We start from the raw sequence: 17,500 nt of genomic DNA, 5'->3' as shown, positions 1-17,500 counted from the left end.
CAAGTTATGACAGGAGCGAGGAAATTTCACGACTGGATTTGTTGCACAGGTGGCATCCTATGACAGTTCCACGCTGGAAATCACTGAAAGCGGCCTATTCTTTCACAAATGTTTGTAGAAACAGTCTCCATGTCTAAGTGCTTGATTTGATACACCTGTGGCCAGGGGCAAGTGATTAGGATACCTGATTCTCATCGTTTGGATGGCTGGCCAAATACTTTTGGCAATATAGTGTTTGTGTCAACGTGTAAAAAAGTGTGCCGTGTTTGTTTTGTTCCAGCTCCCTGCAGTGTTAGTTAACACAAAGCTAATATTTGAGCAGGTAAGGCTGTGCCAGGTGTTCAGGTGTGTGCAGGTTATCTTTACAACCATACTGTAATGTAGAGAGAAGTGCCATTCTGTTTTCATTTAGGTCAGAAGTGTACTTATTGAGTAGTTACATGGTGCCCAAGAGTAATCCCTGTGACTCTGACTGGCTGATGAAAATTAATTTGGTGCTTTTCTTTTATTCTCTCTCTGAATTCCAGTACCTGACGACCTTTCGGGGGAGGAACGAGATGAGCTGAGCAACATCCGACGCAGGAAAAAGGAGCTGCTGGATGATATTGAAGTGAGTGACAGTCCCACGGGACAAGCGGTAGAAAATGGATGGGCAATTTAATATGATGGTATGTTCACCTGCGATGTTATTGCACGGCAGCCATATTGCGAGGTGTTATTTTCCCATTGGAATATATTAGATGTGAGCCTTCCTTATTTTATATTACTTTTACATATCAACCTTATCACCAAATACATATAATAAGCCCTAGTGTTGTCCCGATACCAATATTTTGGTACCGGTACCGGTACCAAAATGTATTTTGATACTTTTTGGTACTTTTTGATACTTTTCTAAATAAAGGGGACCACAAAAAATGGCTTTATTGTTATGGTTGGAGGAGGGAGTTGTGACGGCACAGAACCACAAAGGGGCAATATTGCTCTATATATTTATTATATATACAAACTAGGGATGTCCGATAATGGCTTTTTGCCGATATCCGATATGCCGATGTTGTCCAACTCTTTAATTACCGATACCGATATCAACCGATACCGATATCAACCGATATATACAGTCGTGGAATTAACACATTATTATGCCTAATTTGGACAACCAGGTAGGGTGAAGATAAGGTACTTTTTAAAAAAATGAATCAAATAAAAGAAGATAAATAAATTAAAAACATTTTCTTGAATAAAAAAGAAAGTAAAACAATATAAAAACAGTTACATAGAAACTAGTAATTAATGAAAATTTGTAAAATTAACTCTTAAAGGTTAGTATTATTAGTGGACCAGCAGCACGCACAATCATGTGTGCTTACGGACTGTATCCCTTGCAGACTTTATTGATATATATTGATATATAATGTAGAAACCAGAATATTAATAACAGAAAGAAACAACCCTTTTGTGTGAATGAGTGTAAATGGGGGAGGGAGGTTTTTTGGGTTGGTGCACTAATTGTAAGTGTATCTTGTGTTTTTTATGTGCATTTAATTAAAAAAAAAAAAAAAAAAAAAGCGATACTGATGATAAAAAAAACGATACCGATAATTTCCGATATTACATTTTAACGCATTTATCGGCCGATAATATCGGCAGACCGATATTATCGGACATCTCTAATATAAACAATAATAATATAATAAGTAATGAACAATAATATTTAATTAAACGACAAAGGAATGGCGTGTGTGAACTAGATCCAAAAGGGATGTATGGTGAAAGACTATGTGTATGAATAATTAATTGTTGAGTATTACCAAATGTTGAAACGAGAAAGAACACGGCAGGAAGGCAGTCCGTGGGGCAGGCAGATGATCCAGGGCGAGAGAGAGGCGTCAGCGTCCGTGTCCATGCGAGTTTGAGCCCGCGCTGTGACATTTATTTGAACAAAAAAATCTTAGGGTACATTAAATGTTTATTATTGCAATTTAGCCCTTAAATAAAATAGTGAACATACTAGACAACTTGTCTTTTAGTAGTAAGTAAACAAACAAAGACTCCTAATTAGTCTGCTGACATATGCAGTAACATATTGTATCTCCCTGACCACCTGAGGGCACCACAGACTGTGGATGCTTTTAAAAAAGGCTTAAAAACCCTTCTTTTAAAAAAAGCTTTTTTATAGATATATGCATACTAGTTCTAGCTATTAGGCTCTTTTTTTATTTTTTTACTTTTTATTATCTTTTTATTATTATTATTTTTAATACACTGTAGCACTTTGAGGTTGTTTGCTCAATGTAAAGTGTTTTTTTACAAATAAAATATATTATTATTATAGCAATTTAGTCCTTAAATAAAATAGTGAACATACTAGACAACTTGTCTTTTAGTAGTAAGTAAACAAACAAAGACTCCTAATTAGTCTGCTGACGTATGCAGTAACATATTGTGTCATTTGTACACCTATTATTTTGTACACATTATTAAGGACAAGCGGTAGAAAATGGATTATTAATCTACTTGTTCATTTACTGTTAATATCTGCTTACTTTCTCTTTTAACATGTTCTATCTACACTTCTGTTAAAATGCAATAATCACTTATTCTTCTCTTCTTTGATACTTTACATTAGTTTTGGGTGATACCACACATTTAGGTATCGATCTGATACCAAGTAGTTACAGGATCATAAACAAAGTCCAAGAACATATTTCCTGAGTTTATAAACATAATATGAATTTGAAAAAAAGAAAAAAAGATTTTGTTATGTTAAAAAACATCAATGTAATCATAGTATCATTGACTAGATACGCTCCTGTACTTGGTATCATTAAAGTGGATGTTAGGTGTAGATCCACCCATGGCATTTGTCTACATTCAGGAACGGTGTGTAGTGAAGCATGTTTAGCTATTCCTCGTCTTCCAGTGATAATGGTACTTGTAAGAAACTTACTTTGTTGCCATGGAAGCGAGGATTAGTGATTTAGAAGTAGCTAAAACACTGTGGATGGATGTTAGCCGCGAGCTAGCTAGCCATGTCTTAAAGCAGCTCTTCCTGAGGGTGTTTCAGTGTTATAACTTCACCTTTATCTTTACTTTTTAAGCCAAAATGCGTCCGTTCTCCCTTTTCTGTCTACACACTGTGTCTGCTTGTAAGTACTCTGTGTGTGTGCGCTGCCGAACATGCTCCTCTGCTCGTAAAAACCAGCAATGTCACGATGGGACGACGGAAGGGGGGGTGGACCGGTACTTTTCAGAGGCGGTATAGTACCGAATATGATTCATTAGTATCGCGATACTATACTAATACTGGTATACCGTTCAACACTAATAAACACTTTTCTTTTTTCTGCAGCGGCTGAAGTTCGAGATAGCCGAGGTAATGACGGAGATCGAGCAGCTGACCTGCGTGGGGGAAAGGTGAGTTCCCGCCCAAATCAGGCTCTTTCAGTACTTTTCTAATGAAGTGTTTGTATTTTCAACCACTGTGCCGTGTGATATTGTCCGGTGTGCCGTGGGAAATGATGCAACTTCTGCCTAATTGGTACAAAAAATATTACCTGCAAATCAATAATTATAATCTGCAAATAATGTGCCGTCGTCTAGTGTCTGTGCTGCATGGAGCTCGGCAAGGTAACCGTGTAATACTCCACGCCAGTAGGTGGCAGCAGGTAGTTCATTGCTTTGTAGAAGTCGGAACGCGTCGAGGACGGTTTGTCGCGATCCCAATATGTACACTGCAAAAAGTAGAGATAAATGCGTTAAAATGTAATATCGGAAATTATCGGTATCGTTTTTTTTATTATCAGTATCATTTTTTTAATTTTTTTTATTTTTATTTTTATTATATCCACATAAAAAACACAAGATACACTTACAATTAGTGCACCAACCCAAAAAACCTCCCTCCCCCATTTACACTCATTCACACAAAAGGGTTGTTTCTTTCTGTTATTAATATTCTGCTTCCTACATTATATATCAATATATATCAATACAGTCTGCAAGGGATACAGTCCGTAAGCACACATGATTGTGCGTGCTGCTGCTCCATTAATAGTACTAACCTTTAACAGTTAATTTTACACATTTTCATTAATTACTAGTTTCTATGTAACTGTTTTTATATTGTTTTACTTTCTTTTTTATTCAAGAAAATGTTTTTCATTTATTTATCTTATTTTATTTGATTCATTTTTTTAAAAAGTACCTTATCTTCACCATACCTGGTTGTCCAAATTAAGCATAATAATGTGTTAATTCCACGACTGTATATATCGGTTGATATCGGTATCGGTTGATATCGGTATCGGTAATTAAAGAGTTGGACAATATCGGCATATTGGATATCGGCAAAAAGCCATTATCGGACATCCCTAGCAAAAAGGCAGTGTTCAAAAACAAGAAAATAAAATACAAAAAATAGAGGTATTTTATTTGAACTAAGCAAAATTATCTGCCAATAGAACAAGAAAATTTGGCTTGTCAAGACTTTACAAAACAAGTCAAATTAGCTAACCTCAATGAACCCAAAAATACCTTAAAATAAGTATATTCTCACTAATAACAAGTGTACTACTATATGAGTACGTATTTTCTATTGTGGGGGGTGGCGGGGAACAAAAGTTGGAAAAGTCTGCAAAAGTCCCAAAAATGTTCAAAATACCTACCCAGGTTCCAGTCCCACAAGTCCCGCCCCCGGCCGGGATGCCCAAAATGTCCAAAACGCAGCCAGCAAAGTCCCACGGGAAGGCGGGGAGAAAAGGGAGAAAAGTGGGTAAAATGTTGAAAAATCACACCCGGGTTCGAGGGCCACAAGTCTTAAGACTCCACGTGGGACTCCAACCTGGGTAGGTATTTTGAACATTTTGGGGACTTTTGACGACTTTTCTCACTTTTCTCCCCCACTTCCCGTGGGACTTTGCTGGGTGCGTTATGGACATTTTGGGCATCCCGGGAACTTGCACGGTTGGCAGCAGGACTTGTGAGACTCCAACCTGGGTAGGTATTTTGAACATTTTTGGGGACTTTTGACGACTTTTCTCACTTTTCTCCCCCACTTCCCGTGGGACTTTGCTGGGTGTGTTATGGATATTTTGGGCATCCCGGGACTTGCACGGTTGGCAGCAGGACTTGTGAGACTCCAACCTGGGTAGGTATTTTGAACATTTTTGGGGACTTTTGACGACTTTTCTCACTTTTCTCCCCCACTTCCCGTGGGACTTTGCTGGATGCGTTTTGGACATTTTTTGCATCCCGGGACTTGTGCGGCCAGCGGCGGGACTCGTGGGACTGGAACCCGGGGAGGTATTTTGGACAAAATTGGGACTTTTGACCACTTTGGCCGCCTTTTCCCCTCTTCTTCCCCGCCTTCCTGTGCACCATTGCTGGGTGTGTTTTGGACATTTGGACAAAAATAGTTTCAAGCATGTTTTACTCAATATAGGTCATAACATCTCAGCAACAAGCTGTAATATCTTACTGACATCATTTAGGAGCAAAACACTTAAAACAAGTAAAACACTCTAACATAAAATCTGCTTAGTGAGAATAATGATCTTATCAGACATAAAATAAGCAAATATCACCCTTATTTGACATATTTCATCTTACTTAGATTTCAGTTTTTGCAGTGCAGAGAGACGGTGTGCAGGTAAAAAGGTATGTTACGCTTTAACCATAAAATTAACAAAAGGCATAGGGATGGCTGTGCAAAACGAAAGTAAAACTGAACTGGCTACAAAGTAAACAAAAACAGAATGCTGGACGACAGCAAAGACTTACAGCGTGTGTCCGTACATGACATGAAAAATCGACAATGTCCGCACAACTGAAATAGTCTTGTTTGCCAATACAAAGCAGGTCAGGCGTGAAGCTGCTACAGGAAAACACCAACCAAACAGGAAGAGCCACCAAAATAACAGCGCAAGACAGGAAGTAAAGCAACAACAAACTAAAAAAAAAAAAAGACAACATGGTGGAGTTTCCTTTTTTTTTAACGTTTCTGCTGGTGGTGTGCCTCCGTATTTTTTCAATGGAAAAAAAATGTGCCTTGGCTCCAAAAAGGGTTGAAAAACACTGGTATACAGTAGAAGTTTTATTCGGTCAACATTGGCTGATCTAGCGCAATAATATTGCCCGATTTTCCACAAGAAAAAAATATATGCATAGAGATGGCTCCAACAGTCTGTTAGCCAAACGAGGCAGAGCTTCCAGGATTGTCTTATATTCGGGTCAGTAGCCTGACAGCCAGACTTCAATCAAAATGAGCGGACAACAATAATACCTTATAGACCCAAATATAAGACGCTATTATTTCCCTTTAAGAAAGTATGTAAAAGACAGGGTCATCTATTTGGGGGGGTCGAGAGATTTACTACGTGCAAAGTGTTGACAATATGACACCCGGCACCGATTCAGTGGCCTAGTGGTTAGAGCAGGGGTCACCAACACGGTGCCCGCAAGGACCAGATGAGTAGCCCGCCGGCCTGTTCTAAAAATAGCTCAAATAGCAGCACTTACCAGTGAGCTGCCTCTATTTTTTAAATTGTATTTATTTACTAGCAAGCTGGTCTCGCTTTGCCCGACATTTTTAATTCTAAGAGAGACAAAACTCAAATAGAATTTGAAAATCCAAGAAAATATTTTAAAGACTTGGTCTTCACTTGTTTTAATAAATTCATTATTTTTTTTACTTTGCTTCTTATAACTTTCAGAAAGACAATTTTAGAGAAAAAATACAACATTAAAAATGATTTTAGGATTTTTAAACACATATACCTTTTTACCTTTTAAATTCCTTCCTCTTCTTTCCTGACAATTTAAATCAATGTTCAAGTAAATTAATTTTTTTTATTGTAAAGAATAATAAATACATTTTAATTTAATTCTTCATTTTAGCTTTAGTTTTTTCGACGAAGAATATTTGTAAAATATTTCTTCAAGCTTATTATGATTAAAATTCCAAAAAATTATTCTTGCAAATCTAGAAAATCTGTAGAATCAAATTTAAATCTTATTTCACAGTCTTTTGAATTTCTTTAAAAATTTTTGCTCTGGAAAATCTAGAATAAATAATGATTTGTCTTTGTTAGAAATATAGCTTGGTCCAATTTGTTATATATTCTAACAAAGTGTAGATTGGATTTTAACCTATTTAAAACATGTCATCAATTAATCTTAATCAGCAAAAATTACTAATGATGTTCCATAAATTCTTTTTTTAAGTTTTTCTCTTCTTTTTTTCGGTTGAATTTTGAATTTTAAAGAGTCGAAATTGAAGATAAACTGTTTCAAAATTTAATTGTAATTTTTTTCGTGTTTTCTCCTCTTTTAAACCGTTCAATTAAGTGTAAACATCATTAATTATTAATAATAACATAGAGTTAAAGGTAAATTGAGCAAATTGGCTATTTCTGGCAATTTATTTAAGTGTGTATCAAACTGGTAGCCCTTCGCATTAATCACTACCTAAGAAGTAGCTCTTGCTTTCAAAAAGGTTGGTGACCCCTGGGTTAGAGTATCCGCCCTGAGATGGGTAGGTCGTGAGTTCAAACCCCGGCCGAGTCATACCAAAGACTATAAAAATGGGAGCCATTACCTCCCTGCTTGGCACTCAGCATCGAGGGTTGGAAGTGGGGGTTAAATCACCGAAAATTATTCCCGGGCGCGGCCACCGCTGCTTCTCACTGCTCCCCTCACCTCCCAGGGGGTACACAAGGGGATGGGTCAAATGCAGAGGACACATTTCGTCACACCTAGTGTGTGTGTTAAACTTTAACTTATTCGGGTGTTACCACTTAGTGGTCAATTGTACGGAACATGAGTGCCAGCAACCTGAGGGTTCCTGGTTCGATCCCCACTTTCACGTCAGCATGCGGCTGCCAGACTTTAGACCGGTGCACCCAGAACAGTCCACATCACCCCCGTTTTATCCAGTCTTCATTGGCTTCCAGTTAAATTCCGCATCGAGTTTAAGATTTTAGTCCTGACATTCCGTGCGTTGCAGGGTGGGGCCCCTCGGTACACCACTGACTTGTTAGGCCCCTACTCTTCAGGGCGCAGCCTCCGGTCTTCAGGCCAGGGTCTTCTAAAGATCCCGAAAACTTTGTTTTAAGACCCGTGGAGACCTGTCATCGCAGGCTATGGGACGGCGTGGCGCAGTTGGGAGAGTTGGCCGTGCCAGCAACCTGAGGGTTCCTGGTTCGATCCCCACTTTTCACCAACCTGGTCACGTCAGAATGCGGCTGCCAGACTTTAGACCGGTGCACCCAGAACAGTCCACATCACCCCCGTTTTATCCAGTCTTCACTGGCTTCCAGTTAAATTCTGCATCGAGTTTAAAATTTTAGTCCTGACATTCCGTGCGTTGCATGGTGGGGCCCCTCGGTACACCACTGACTTGTTAGGCCCCTACTCTTCAGGGCGCAGTCTCCGGTCTTCAGGCCAGGGTCTTCTAAAGATCCCGAAAACTTTGTTTTAAGACCCGTGGAGACCTGGCATCGCAGGCTATGGGACGGCGTGGCGCGGTTGGGAGAGTTGGCCGTGCCAGCAACCTGAGGGTTCCTGGTTCGATCCCCACTATGCACCAACTTCGTCACGTCAGAATACGGCTGCCAGACTTTAGACCGGTGCACCCAGAACAGTCCACATCACCCCCGTTTTATCCAGTCTTCATTGGCTTCCAGTTAAATTCCACATCGAGTTTAAGATTTTAGTCCTGACATTCCGTGCGTTGCATGGTGGGGCCCCTCGGTACATCACTGACCTGTTAGGCCCCTACTCTTCAGGGCGCAGCCTCCGGTCTTCAGGCCAGGGTCTTCTAAAGATCCCGAAAAATTTGTTTTAAGACCCGTGGAGACCTGGCATCGCAGGCTATGGGACGGCCTGGCGCGGTTGGGAGAGTTTGCCGTGCCAGCAACCTGAGGGTTCCTGGTTTCGATCCCCCACCTTCTACCAACCTCGTCCCGTCCGTTGTGTCCTTGAGCGAGACACTTCACCCTTGCTCCTGATGGGTGGTGGTTAGGTGCCTTGCATGGCAGCTCCCGCCATCAGTGTGTGAATGGGTGAATGTGGAAATAGTGTCAAAGCTCTTTGAGTACCTTGAAGGTAGGAAAGCACTATACATGAATACAATATTCTATAGTATAGTGTGGCTTACTTTTCAGTACGTACAGAGTAAGAAGTGTGTGTGGTTTGTTTGATGTGTGTGTGTGTGTGTGTGTGTGTGTGTGTGTGTGTGTGTGTGTGTGTGTGGTTTGTTTGCGGTGTGTATGTGTGTGTGTTAATTCCCCCGACTAAACATGAGCTGGTCTCCTGGGCTTAGAGGCTCTAATCTGATTGGTTGCTGAGGTGGCGTGAGGTGGTGTAGTCCCAGTCCCAGGTGCTGCCAGCCACATTGAGGTGGTGTAGTCCCAGGTGCTGCCAGCCACAGAGGTTTGGACTCCTAGCAACCATAGGGGACCCGCACCGAGGTGCTTGTGCAAAAACATGCTTTGAAATAAAATATCTACAACAAGACCTCCTTGAAAACCAACAACCGTATCATGTGGAAGAAAGGAAAGACTCCAAAGGGTCAGCCTGCCTATGAGCAAACATGGCTGTCAACACCCCTGATGGGCGTCTCTGTGTTCCTATGCAGTAAAACCACACAAAGAAACAAACAGATCGCCATGGGGAGGAAGAAGTTCAACATGGACCCTAAAAAGGTCAGGAACCTACCAGCACGACCATCCAGGAACTTGGTGCTATCATTGGTTTTTAAAACTATTCTTCTATTTTCAGGGGATCCAGTTCCTCCTGGAGAACGACCTTCTGCAAAACACCCCGGAGGACATCGCCCAGTTCCTCTACAAAGGCGAGGGGCTTAACAAGACAGTGATCGGGGACTACTTAGGGGAACGGTGAGGTCTTCCTAAAATGTCTCACCCTATCTTCATCGCTGTCATGACTAGGGATGACGTTTGATAAGGAATTATCGAGTTCGAGCCTATTATCGAATCCTCTTATCGAACCGATTCCTTATCGATTCTCTTATGGAGTCCAGATAGGTTGTTGTATATGGAAAAAAACACATAAAATCTAATAAATAAATATTGACTGTTGTTACCCAAAGTATATTAAGTGGGATTTTTCAGAGAAACAAATATATACAGTAACACAAAAATAACCTGTCTCTGTGATCACTATAGGTGTATAAATAATAATATAGTGTTAAATAAAATCAGTCCCTTGGGCACAAAACTGAAAATAATACAGCTCTCCAAAAAGTGCACTTCTGCTGCTATTGGAACATAACTGTTTGTTATGATGCTTTGACATTTTTGCACTTTATTTCTTCATTGAAAGAAAATTCTATGAAGAGAAAAGTTGTTTGCAAATGTGGTTACAATGCTAAAAAAATGAAAAGTTAAAGCTAAAAAAAGAAATACACTTTATTGAGTTAACATTATTTCTTTATAGGGGGAAAAATGTTATGAGCTAGAGAATATAACAACTACACTACCCAGCATGCAACGGGAGTGACAAGCATGCGCGGTAGCCCCGAAAAGTGTTGCATGTTGCCACGCTGTGAAAGTAAACGTCAAGAACTCAGCCAACACGCCTCGTCTGCATTATTTATAATTAGACAGACAACACATATACAGTGTGATTTTGTTTTGTTTACAAGGAAAGAAAAACAAAAGTTCAAAAAGGGAGATGTGTTGTATATATATGTATGTGCTGCGGTTGTTTTAAGAACGTTGCGACAGCTGCCGTAAAGGAGGTGCGTTGCTAGCCTGGTTGCTATGTTTCCGGTTGGTGGTAAAAGTGTTGGTCAAGTGCTTTACCCTGCTAAAATCTCTCAGTAAAGTTATTCGATGGATTATAGCTTTTTTTTTTACTTTATTACACCTTGGAGCGCTTTTTCCCGTCCATTGTTTTCCTGCTTTCTCTATCTGCGCCTAATGACTGAGCTACGTGACGTCATTTCTTGTGATGTCCCACGGAGCATTTCTGGTCGGGACGGGATTCGAATAAAGAATCAACTCTTTTCCTTTACTATAGTGGTCTCGATAACGGGTACCGGTTCTCAAAAAGGGATTCGAGTCCGAGGACTCGGTTCTTTTCTTATCAAACAACCGGGAAAACCGGTTTCGAGTATCATCCCTAGTCATGACGGGGAAATAGCTGCATGGATTTATGAGGCAGAGGAGCTTAATAATACATAAATAATAATAAATAAATGTGATCACCTCCTCTCCCTCAGGGACGACTTCAACATCAAGGTCCTCCAGGCCTTTGTGGAGCTGCACGAGTTCGCCGATCTCAACCTCGTACAAGCCTTGAGGTGAGTTGGCCTGAACTCACAATGGAAGCCATACACACGTTTGTGCTGACCTGACTTTGGACCTACACCAAACATTACACTAGTAAATATGGTAAGTTGCAATAATTTCACCTCAAAATGTGAAAACAGTACTGCTGTTTTTATGGTAAAAAAAAAAAGAAAAAAAAGAAAGCTCAGTTGCCAGAATTTTACTGTAAAATTTACATTTGTTTTTTTACTGTAAATAAAAAAACCCTGCAATTTTACAGTAACATTTTGGCACCTGAGCTGCCTTTTTTTAAATTAATTTTTTAAACTTCAAATCAACAACTGTAGATTTTTGGGTGTATTACTGTAAATGCCAAAACGGCACCACAGTTTATTACTGTAAAAAAAAAAGGTACTGTTTCTTTCATTTAGAGAAAAATGCTGTAAAAACCACAGTAAATGTCACAATTTTACCATTAAATCCATTGCTACTTTTACATAGCACAATTTGATGGATAACTTTCTTTGAAGTCATTATTATTAGTCTTTATTTCTATTTAAAAAATGGTTTGAATGTTTGATCATATATTTTTGCATAATTAGACAATATTTAAGTGAACATAATTTGCGATTACATGGAGTACATATATTGTTTTTCTCCCAAAACAGAAAGAAATAATACATTTAGTAAGACAAGTTACAGTACTTTATTGACACATATTATTTCCAGGCTTTTGAGGGCCAAATAAAATGAAACGGCGGGCCACATCTGGCCCCCGGGGCCTTGAGGTTGACACATGGAACTTTGGTGGAGTGATTTTAGAATGCGTCACAAAAGCGTCTTATTTTTTTTTACCATAGTTAATATTAGGGCTGGGAGTCTTTGGGTGTCCCACGATTCGATTCAAAATCGATTCTTGGGGTCACGATTCGATTCAGAATCGATTTTTTTTTTCAATTCAACACGATTCTCGATTCAAAAACGATTTTTATTTTTATTTTTTATTTTTATTTTATTTTTATTTTTAATGAAAACAATACACAACGATACCATAATAATGCAATACAATTTGCTCTGTGTCGTGTTTGTGTCTCCTCTCAATTGTGTTGCTGGGTCGGGTTTGGTTTTGGAATTGGATTGCATTGTTATGGTATTGCTGTGTATTGTTTTGTTGGATTGATTAATTAAAAAAAAATTAAAAAAAATAAAAAAAATAAAAAAAATAAAATAAAAAATCGATTTTTTTAAAAATGAGAATCGATTCTGAATCGCACAACGTGAGAATCGCGATTCGAATTCGAATCGATTTTTTCCCGCACCCCTAGTTATTATTATTGAATATTTCTCATAAAGTTGCATGCAATGTAACTGTACTGTACTTGTGTTGCAGGCAGTTCCTGTGGAGCTTCAGACTTCCTGGTGAAGCTCAGAAGATCGATCGTATGATGGAGGCGTTTGCTTCCAGGTACTGCCAATGCAACCCTGGCGTTTTCCAGTCCACAGGTACACACACACACACACACACACACACGGGGGGGGGGGGGGGGGGGTGTTCTCCCGAAATGTGTTTGTCATTCTTGTTTGGTGTGGGTTCACAGTGTGGCGCATATTTGTAACAGCGTTAAAGTTGTTTATATGGCCACCCTCAGTGTGACCTGTATGGCTGTTGATCAAGTATGCCTTGCATTCACTTGTGTGTGTGTGAAAAGCCGTAGATATTATGTGACTGGGCCGGCACGCAAAGTCAGTGCCTTTAAGGCACGCCTCCAATATTGTTGTCTGGGTGGAAATCGGGAGAAATTCGGGGGAATGGTTGATTTTCGGGAGGGGCGCTGAAATTCTGGAGTCTCCCGGGAAAATGGGGAGGGTTGGCAAGTATGACTGGGAGACGCAACTAGGGATGATGTTTGATAAGAAATTATCGAGTTCGAGCCTATTATCGAATCCTCTTATCGAACCGATTCCTTATCGATTCTCTTGTGGAGTCCAGATAGGTTGTTGTATATGGAAAAAACACAATATTTGGTTTAACAAAAGCTCACTTTTATTATATAAGAAAACAATTTAATCTAATAAATAAATAAATATTGACTTTTACCCCCCTAAAAAAAAAAAAAAAAAAAAAAATTAACTGTTGTTACCCAAAGTATATTAAGTGGGATTTTTCAGAGAAACAAATATATACAGTAACACAAAAACAAGCTGTCTCTGTGATCACTATAGGTGTATAAATAATAATATAGTGTTAAATAAAATCAGTCCCTTGGGCACAAAACTGAAAATAATACAGCTCTCCAAAAAGTGCACTTCTGCTGCTATTGGAACATAACTGTTTGTTATGATGCTTTGACATTTTTGCACTTTATTTCTTTATTGAAAGAACATTCTATGAAGAGAAAAGTTCTTTGCAAATGTGGTTACAATGCTAAAAAATGAAAAGTTAAAGCTAAAAAAAGAAATACACTTTATTGAGTTAACATTATTTCTTTATGGGGGAAAAATGTTATGAGCTAGAGAATATAACAACTACACTACCCAGCATGCAACGGGAGTTACGAGCATGCGCGGTAGCCCCGAAAAGTGTTGCATGTTGCCACGCTGTGAAAGTAAACGTCAAGAAGTCAGCCAACACGCCTCGTCTGCATTATTTATAATTAGACAGACAACACATCTACAGTGTGATTTTGTAACGTTTACAAGGAAAGAAAAACAAAAGTTCAAAAAGGGAGATATGTTGTATATATATGTATGTGCTGCGGTTGTTTTAAGAACGTTGCGACAGCTGCCGTAAAGGAGGTGCGTTGCTAGCCTGGTTGCTATGTTTCCGGTTGGTCGTAAAAGTGTTGGTCATGTGTTTTACCCTGCTAAAATCTCTCAGTAAAGTTATTCGATGGATTATAGCTTTTGTTTTGAACTTTATTACACCTTGGAGCGCTTTTTCCCGTCCATTGTTTTCCTGCTTTCGCTATCTGCGCCTAATGACTGAGCTACGTGACGTCATTTCTTGTGATGTCCCACGGAGCATTTCTGGTCGGGACGGGATTCGAATAAAGAATAAACTCTTTTCCTTTACTATAGTGGTCTCGATAACGGGTACCGGTTCTCAAAAAGGGATTCGAGTCCGAGGACTCGGTTCTTTTCTTATCAAACAACCGGGAAAACCGGTTTCGAGTATCATCCCTACACAGGACTACCACTGGACAAAAGTATTGGGACACCTTGGACTAGCACCAGCCAAAATGCGGACCCGACCAACGCTGCTTGCAGCTTTAATTTTTGCCTGGACCCCAGGAAGAATAGTCTCCACTATTAGACTAATGGGGATACTTAATAAACTAAACTAAACCAAAAGCGCCTTATTGCAGGTAAACTTGCCAAGGGACATGTAAGCAAATATTAACATTGCTGTATGTATACTTTTGACCCTCACATTTTCAGTAGAGCCATAATAAATTCATAAAAGAAGCAAACTTCATGAATGTTTTTTGTGACCAACAAGTATGTGCTCCAATCACTACATCACAAAAAAATAAGAGTTGTAGAAATGATTGGAAACTCAAGACAGCCATGACATGATGTTCTTTACAAGTGTATGTACACTTTTGACCACGACTGTATGTATTCTAAAATATTAGCTAGTATCTCCTGATGGTCGTAGCACCGATCAGATTGCTGTGATGTCATCAATGTGCTTCTCACAGCCACTGGATGAGAGGAAACATCTGCACAATTTTTGGTAGAATTGCTTTAATGTTGGAATCAGCATTTTTCTACATTTCTCAGCATCGACACAAACAATTGCTAATTCTTAGTTCTTTCCAAATCGCAAACTGATCAGCATTCATGGCGATAAAAATATTGATCGGTGGTCAATAGCAGTCAGGAGTCCTTCGTCCTTTTGTCTAGTCCTGTCTTGACAGGAGTGAAACTCAAGAGAGGGACAACATGAATATTGATGCGTTCAGGGCCAGACTGTAGTTATTGGCCATGTCCGTGCATACCAGGTCACGATGACCGTGTAGATTGACCGAGGTGGTTAGCGTGCAGATGGATGGAGGGATCAATTAAACAGAGTTTGTGTTCATTCAAGAACAAATGAGGGATTTCCGCAATTCACCTCATTTAATAAAAGGTAGTGTTGAGGATAATAGAGGTTGAGTTGATTCAGCTAAATAAAAAATGGTTTGGTATTAATTAGAGATGTCCGATAAATGCGTTAAAATGTAATATCGGAAATTATCGGTATCAGTTTTTTTATTATCTGTATCTTTTTTTTTGTTTTTTGTTGTTTTTTTTTTGTTTTTTTTTTATTAAATCAACATAAAAAACACAAGATACACTTACAATTAGTGCACCAACCCAAAAAACCTCCCTCCCCCATTTACACTCATTCACACAAAAGGGTTGTTTCTTTCTGTTATTAATATTCTGCTTCCTACATTATATATCAATATATATCAATACAGTCTGCAAGGGATACAGTCCGTAAGCACACATGATTGTGCGTGCTGCTGCTCCACTAATAGTACTAACCTTTAACACTTAATTTTACTCATTTTAATTCATTACTAGTTTCTATGTAACTGTTTTTATATTGTTTTACTTTCTTTTTTATTCAAGAAAATGTTTTTAATTTATTTATCTTATTTTATTATTATTTAAAAAAAAGTACCTTATCTTCACCATACCTGGTTGTCCAAATTAGGCATAATAATGTGTTAATTCCACGACTGCATATATCGGTTGATATCGGTATCGGTAATTAAAGAGTTGGACAATATCGGAATATCGGATATCGGCAAAAAGCCATTATCGGACATCCCTAGTATTAATAAGTTATTATTAAATGATAAGAAAACTAGATGTATGGTGTTTTAGTGGTGCAAGGACAAATTGTGAAGCAACATTTTAATTAAATTAAGTGGAAATGTATATGAAACTAAGTTCTTGGGAATAATAATTGATCATAAATTATGTTGGAAAACGCATATTGAATATATAAAGGGAAAAGTATCCAAATTCATTGCTATTCTTTATAAAATAAAACACATGCTGAATAAAAAATGTCTGCATATATTTTATTATTCTTTTATTTTTCCATATGTAACATATTGTGTTGAAGTTTGGGGAAATGTTTATAAAACAAACATGGACCCAATAATTAAACTTCAAAAAAATTTGAATAACACACAAAGTGTGCTACTATGAACATACCAATCCATTATTTATAAGTTTTAATGTGTTAAAATTTTCAGATTGTGTTTTTAAAAACAATGTTTTGTGTGTTTGGAGTAAAGAACAACGGCCTTCCAGCTTGTGTTCTTAAGTTATTTCAATTAAGAGGAGAAAACTATAATTTACGGGGGATATAGCAGTGTTTCCCATAAACTGCCAAGATACCTGTGGCGGTGGGGGCGTGGCTATGGGCGTGGTCACCATGACATCATCGAGTAGTTTGCATAATTTACTACAATGATATGATTTTCTCTAAAAAGGCTCAAAAAATGTATACTTACTAATTAATAATAACAGTTTTGTTTTAAACGTCCATCCATCCATCCATCCATTTTACAATATAATTACAACACTTTATGTACATATTTATATACAGATATGAACAATAAGTTATTTACTGAAATATATTTATTAATTGTGGTTCTTACAAAAAATATATCTTATCAAATATAAAAGCTAACATGTCTCTTAAAGCTCTGCCCCTTTATTTAGTGCATACTAAATAATTTTACTTTAGCCTACTACTACAACCATATTATTTACCAGCAACATAAAGTGAAACAGAAGCAGAGGTGTCCTGCCACAGTCAGTAACAAATAAACAGAAAACAGTAGTGGTCAAATACAAATAAGGCAACAAGAGAAGTATCCTACACTTCTCTTTTGTAAAGTAAATGTGAACAGCCTATATGGGCATCTACATCAACTATATGATTTGCCTGAGAAACTGGACAGGACAATATATATATACATATATATATATATATATATATATATATATATATATATATATATATATATATATATATATATATATATATATATATATATATATATATATATTAGGGCTGCAACAACTAATCGATTAAAATCGATTATAAAAATAGTTGCCGATTAATTTAGTCATCGATTCTTTGGATCTATGCTATGCGCATGCGCAGAGGCTTTTTAAAATTTATTTATTTATTTATT

At 38.1% G+C, this 17,500-nt stretch overlaps 1 protein-coding gene across 2 annotated transcripts in view; it reads left to right on the top strand.

The window, feature by feature from the left end:
- The window catches only part of LOC133642906 (cytohesin-3), a 127,638-nt gene that overhangs the window by 85,500 nt on the left and 24,638 nt on the right, over positions 1 to 17,500 (top strand). For both annotated transcript variants that reach the window (XM_062037325.1, XM_062037324.1), the window contains exons 2-7: positions 528 to 610; positions 3,353 to 3,417; positions 9,638 to 9,704; positions 9,781 to 9,899; positions 11,246 to 11,326; positions 12,685 to 12,797. In XM_062037325.1, the coding sequence (XP_061893309.1) occupies positions 3,380 to 3,417; positions 9,638 to 9,704; positions 9,781 to 9,899; positions 11,246 to 11,326; positions 12,685 to 12,797 (418 nt within the window). In that variant the 5' untranslated portion in view covers positions 528 to 610; positions 3,353 to 3,379. The remainder of the gene's footprint in view (positions 1 to 527; positions 611 to 3,352; positions 3,418 to 9,637; positions 9,705 to 9,780; positions 9,900 to 11,245; positions 11,327 to 12,684; positions 12,798 to 17,500) is intronic.

This window comes from Entelurus aequoreus, linkage group LG25 (genome assembly GCF_033978785.1).
Source record: "Entelurus aequoreus isolate RoL-2023_Sb linkage group LG25, RoL_Eaeq_v1.1, whole genome shotgun sequence".
Classification (NCBI taxonomy): Eukaryota; Metazoa; Chordata; class Actinopteri; order Syngnathiformes; family Syngnathidae; genus Entelurus; species Entelurus aequoreus.
This window is presented reverse-complemented; position numbering and strand designations above follow the sequence as displayed.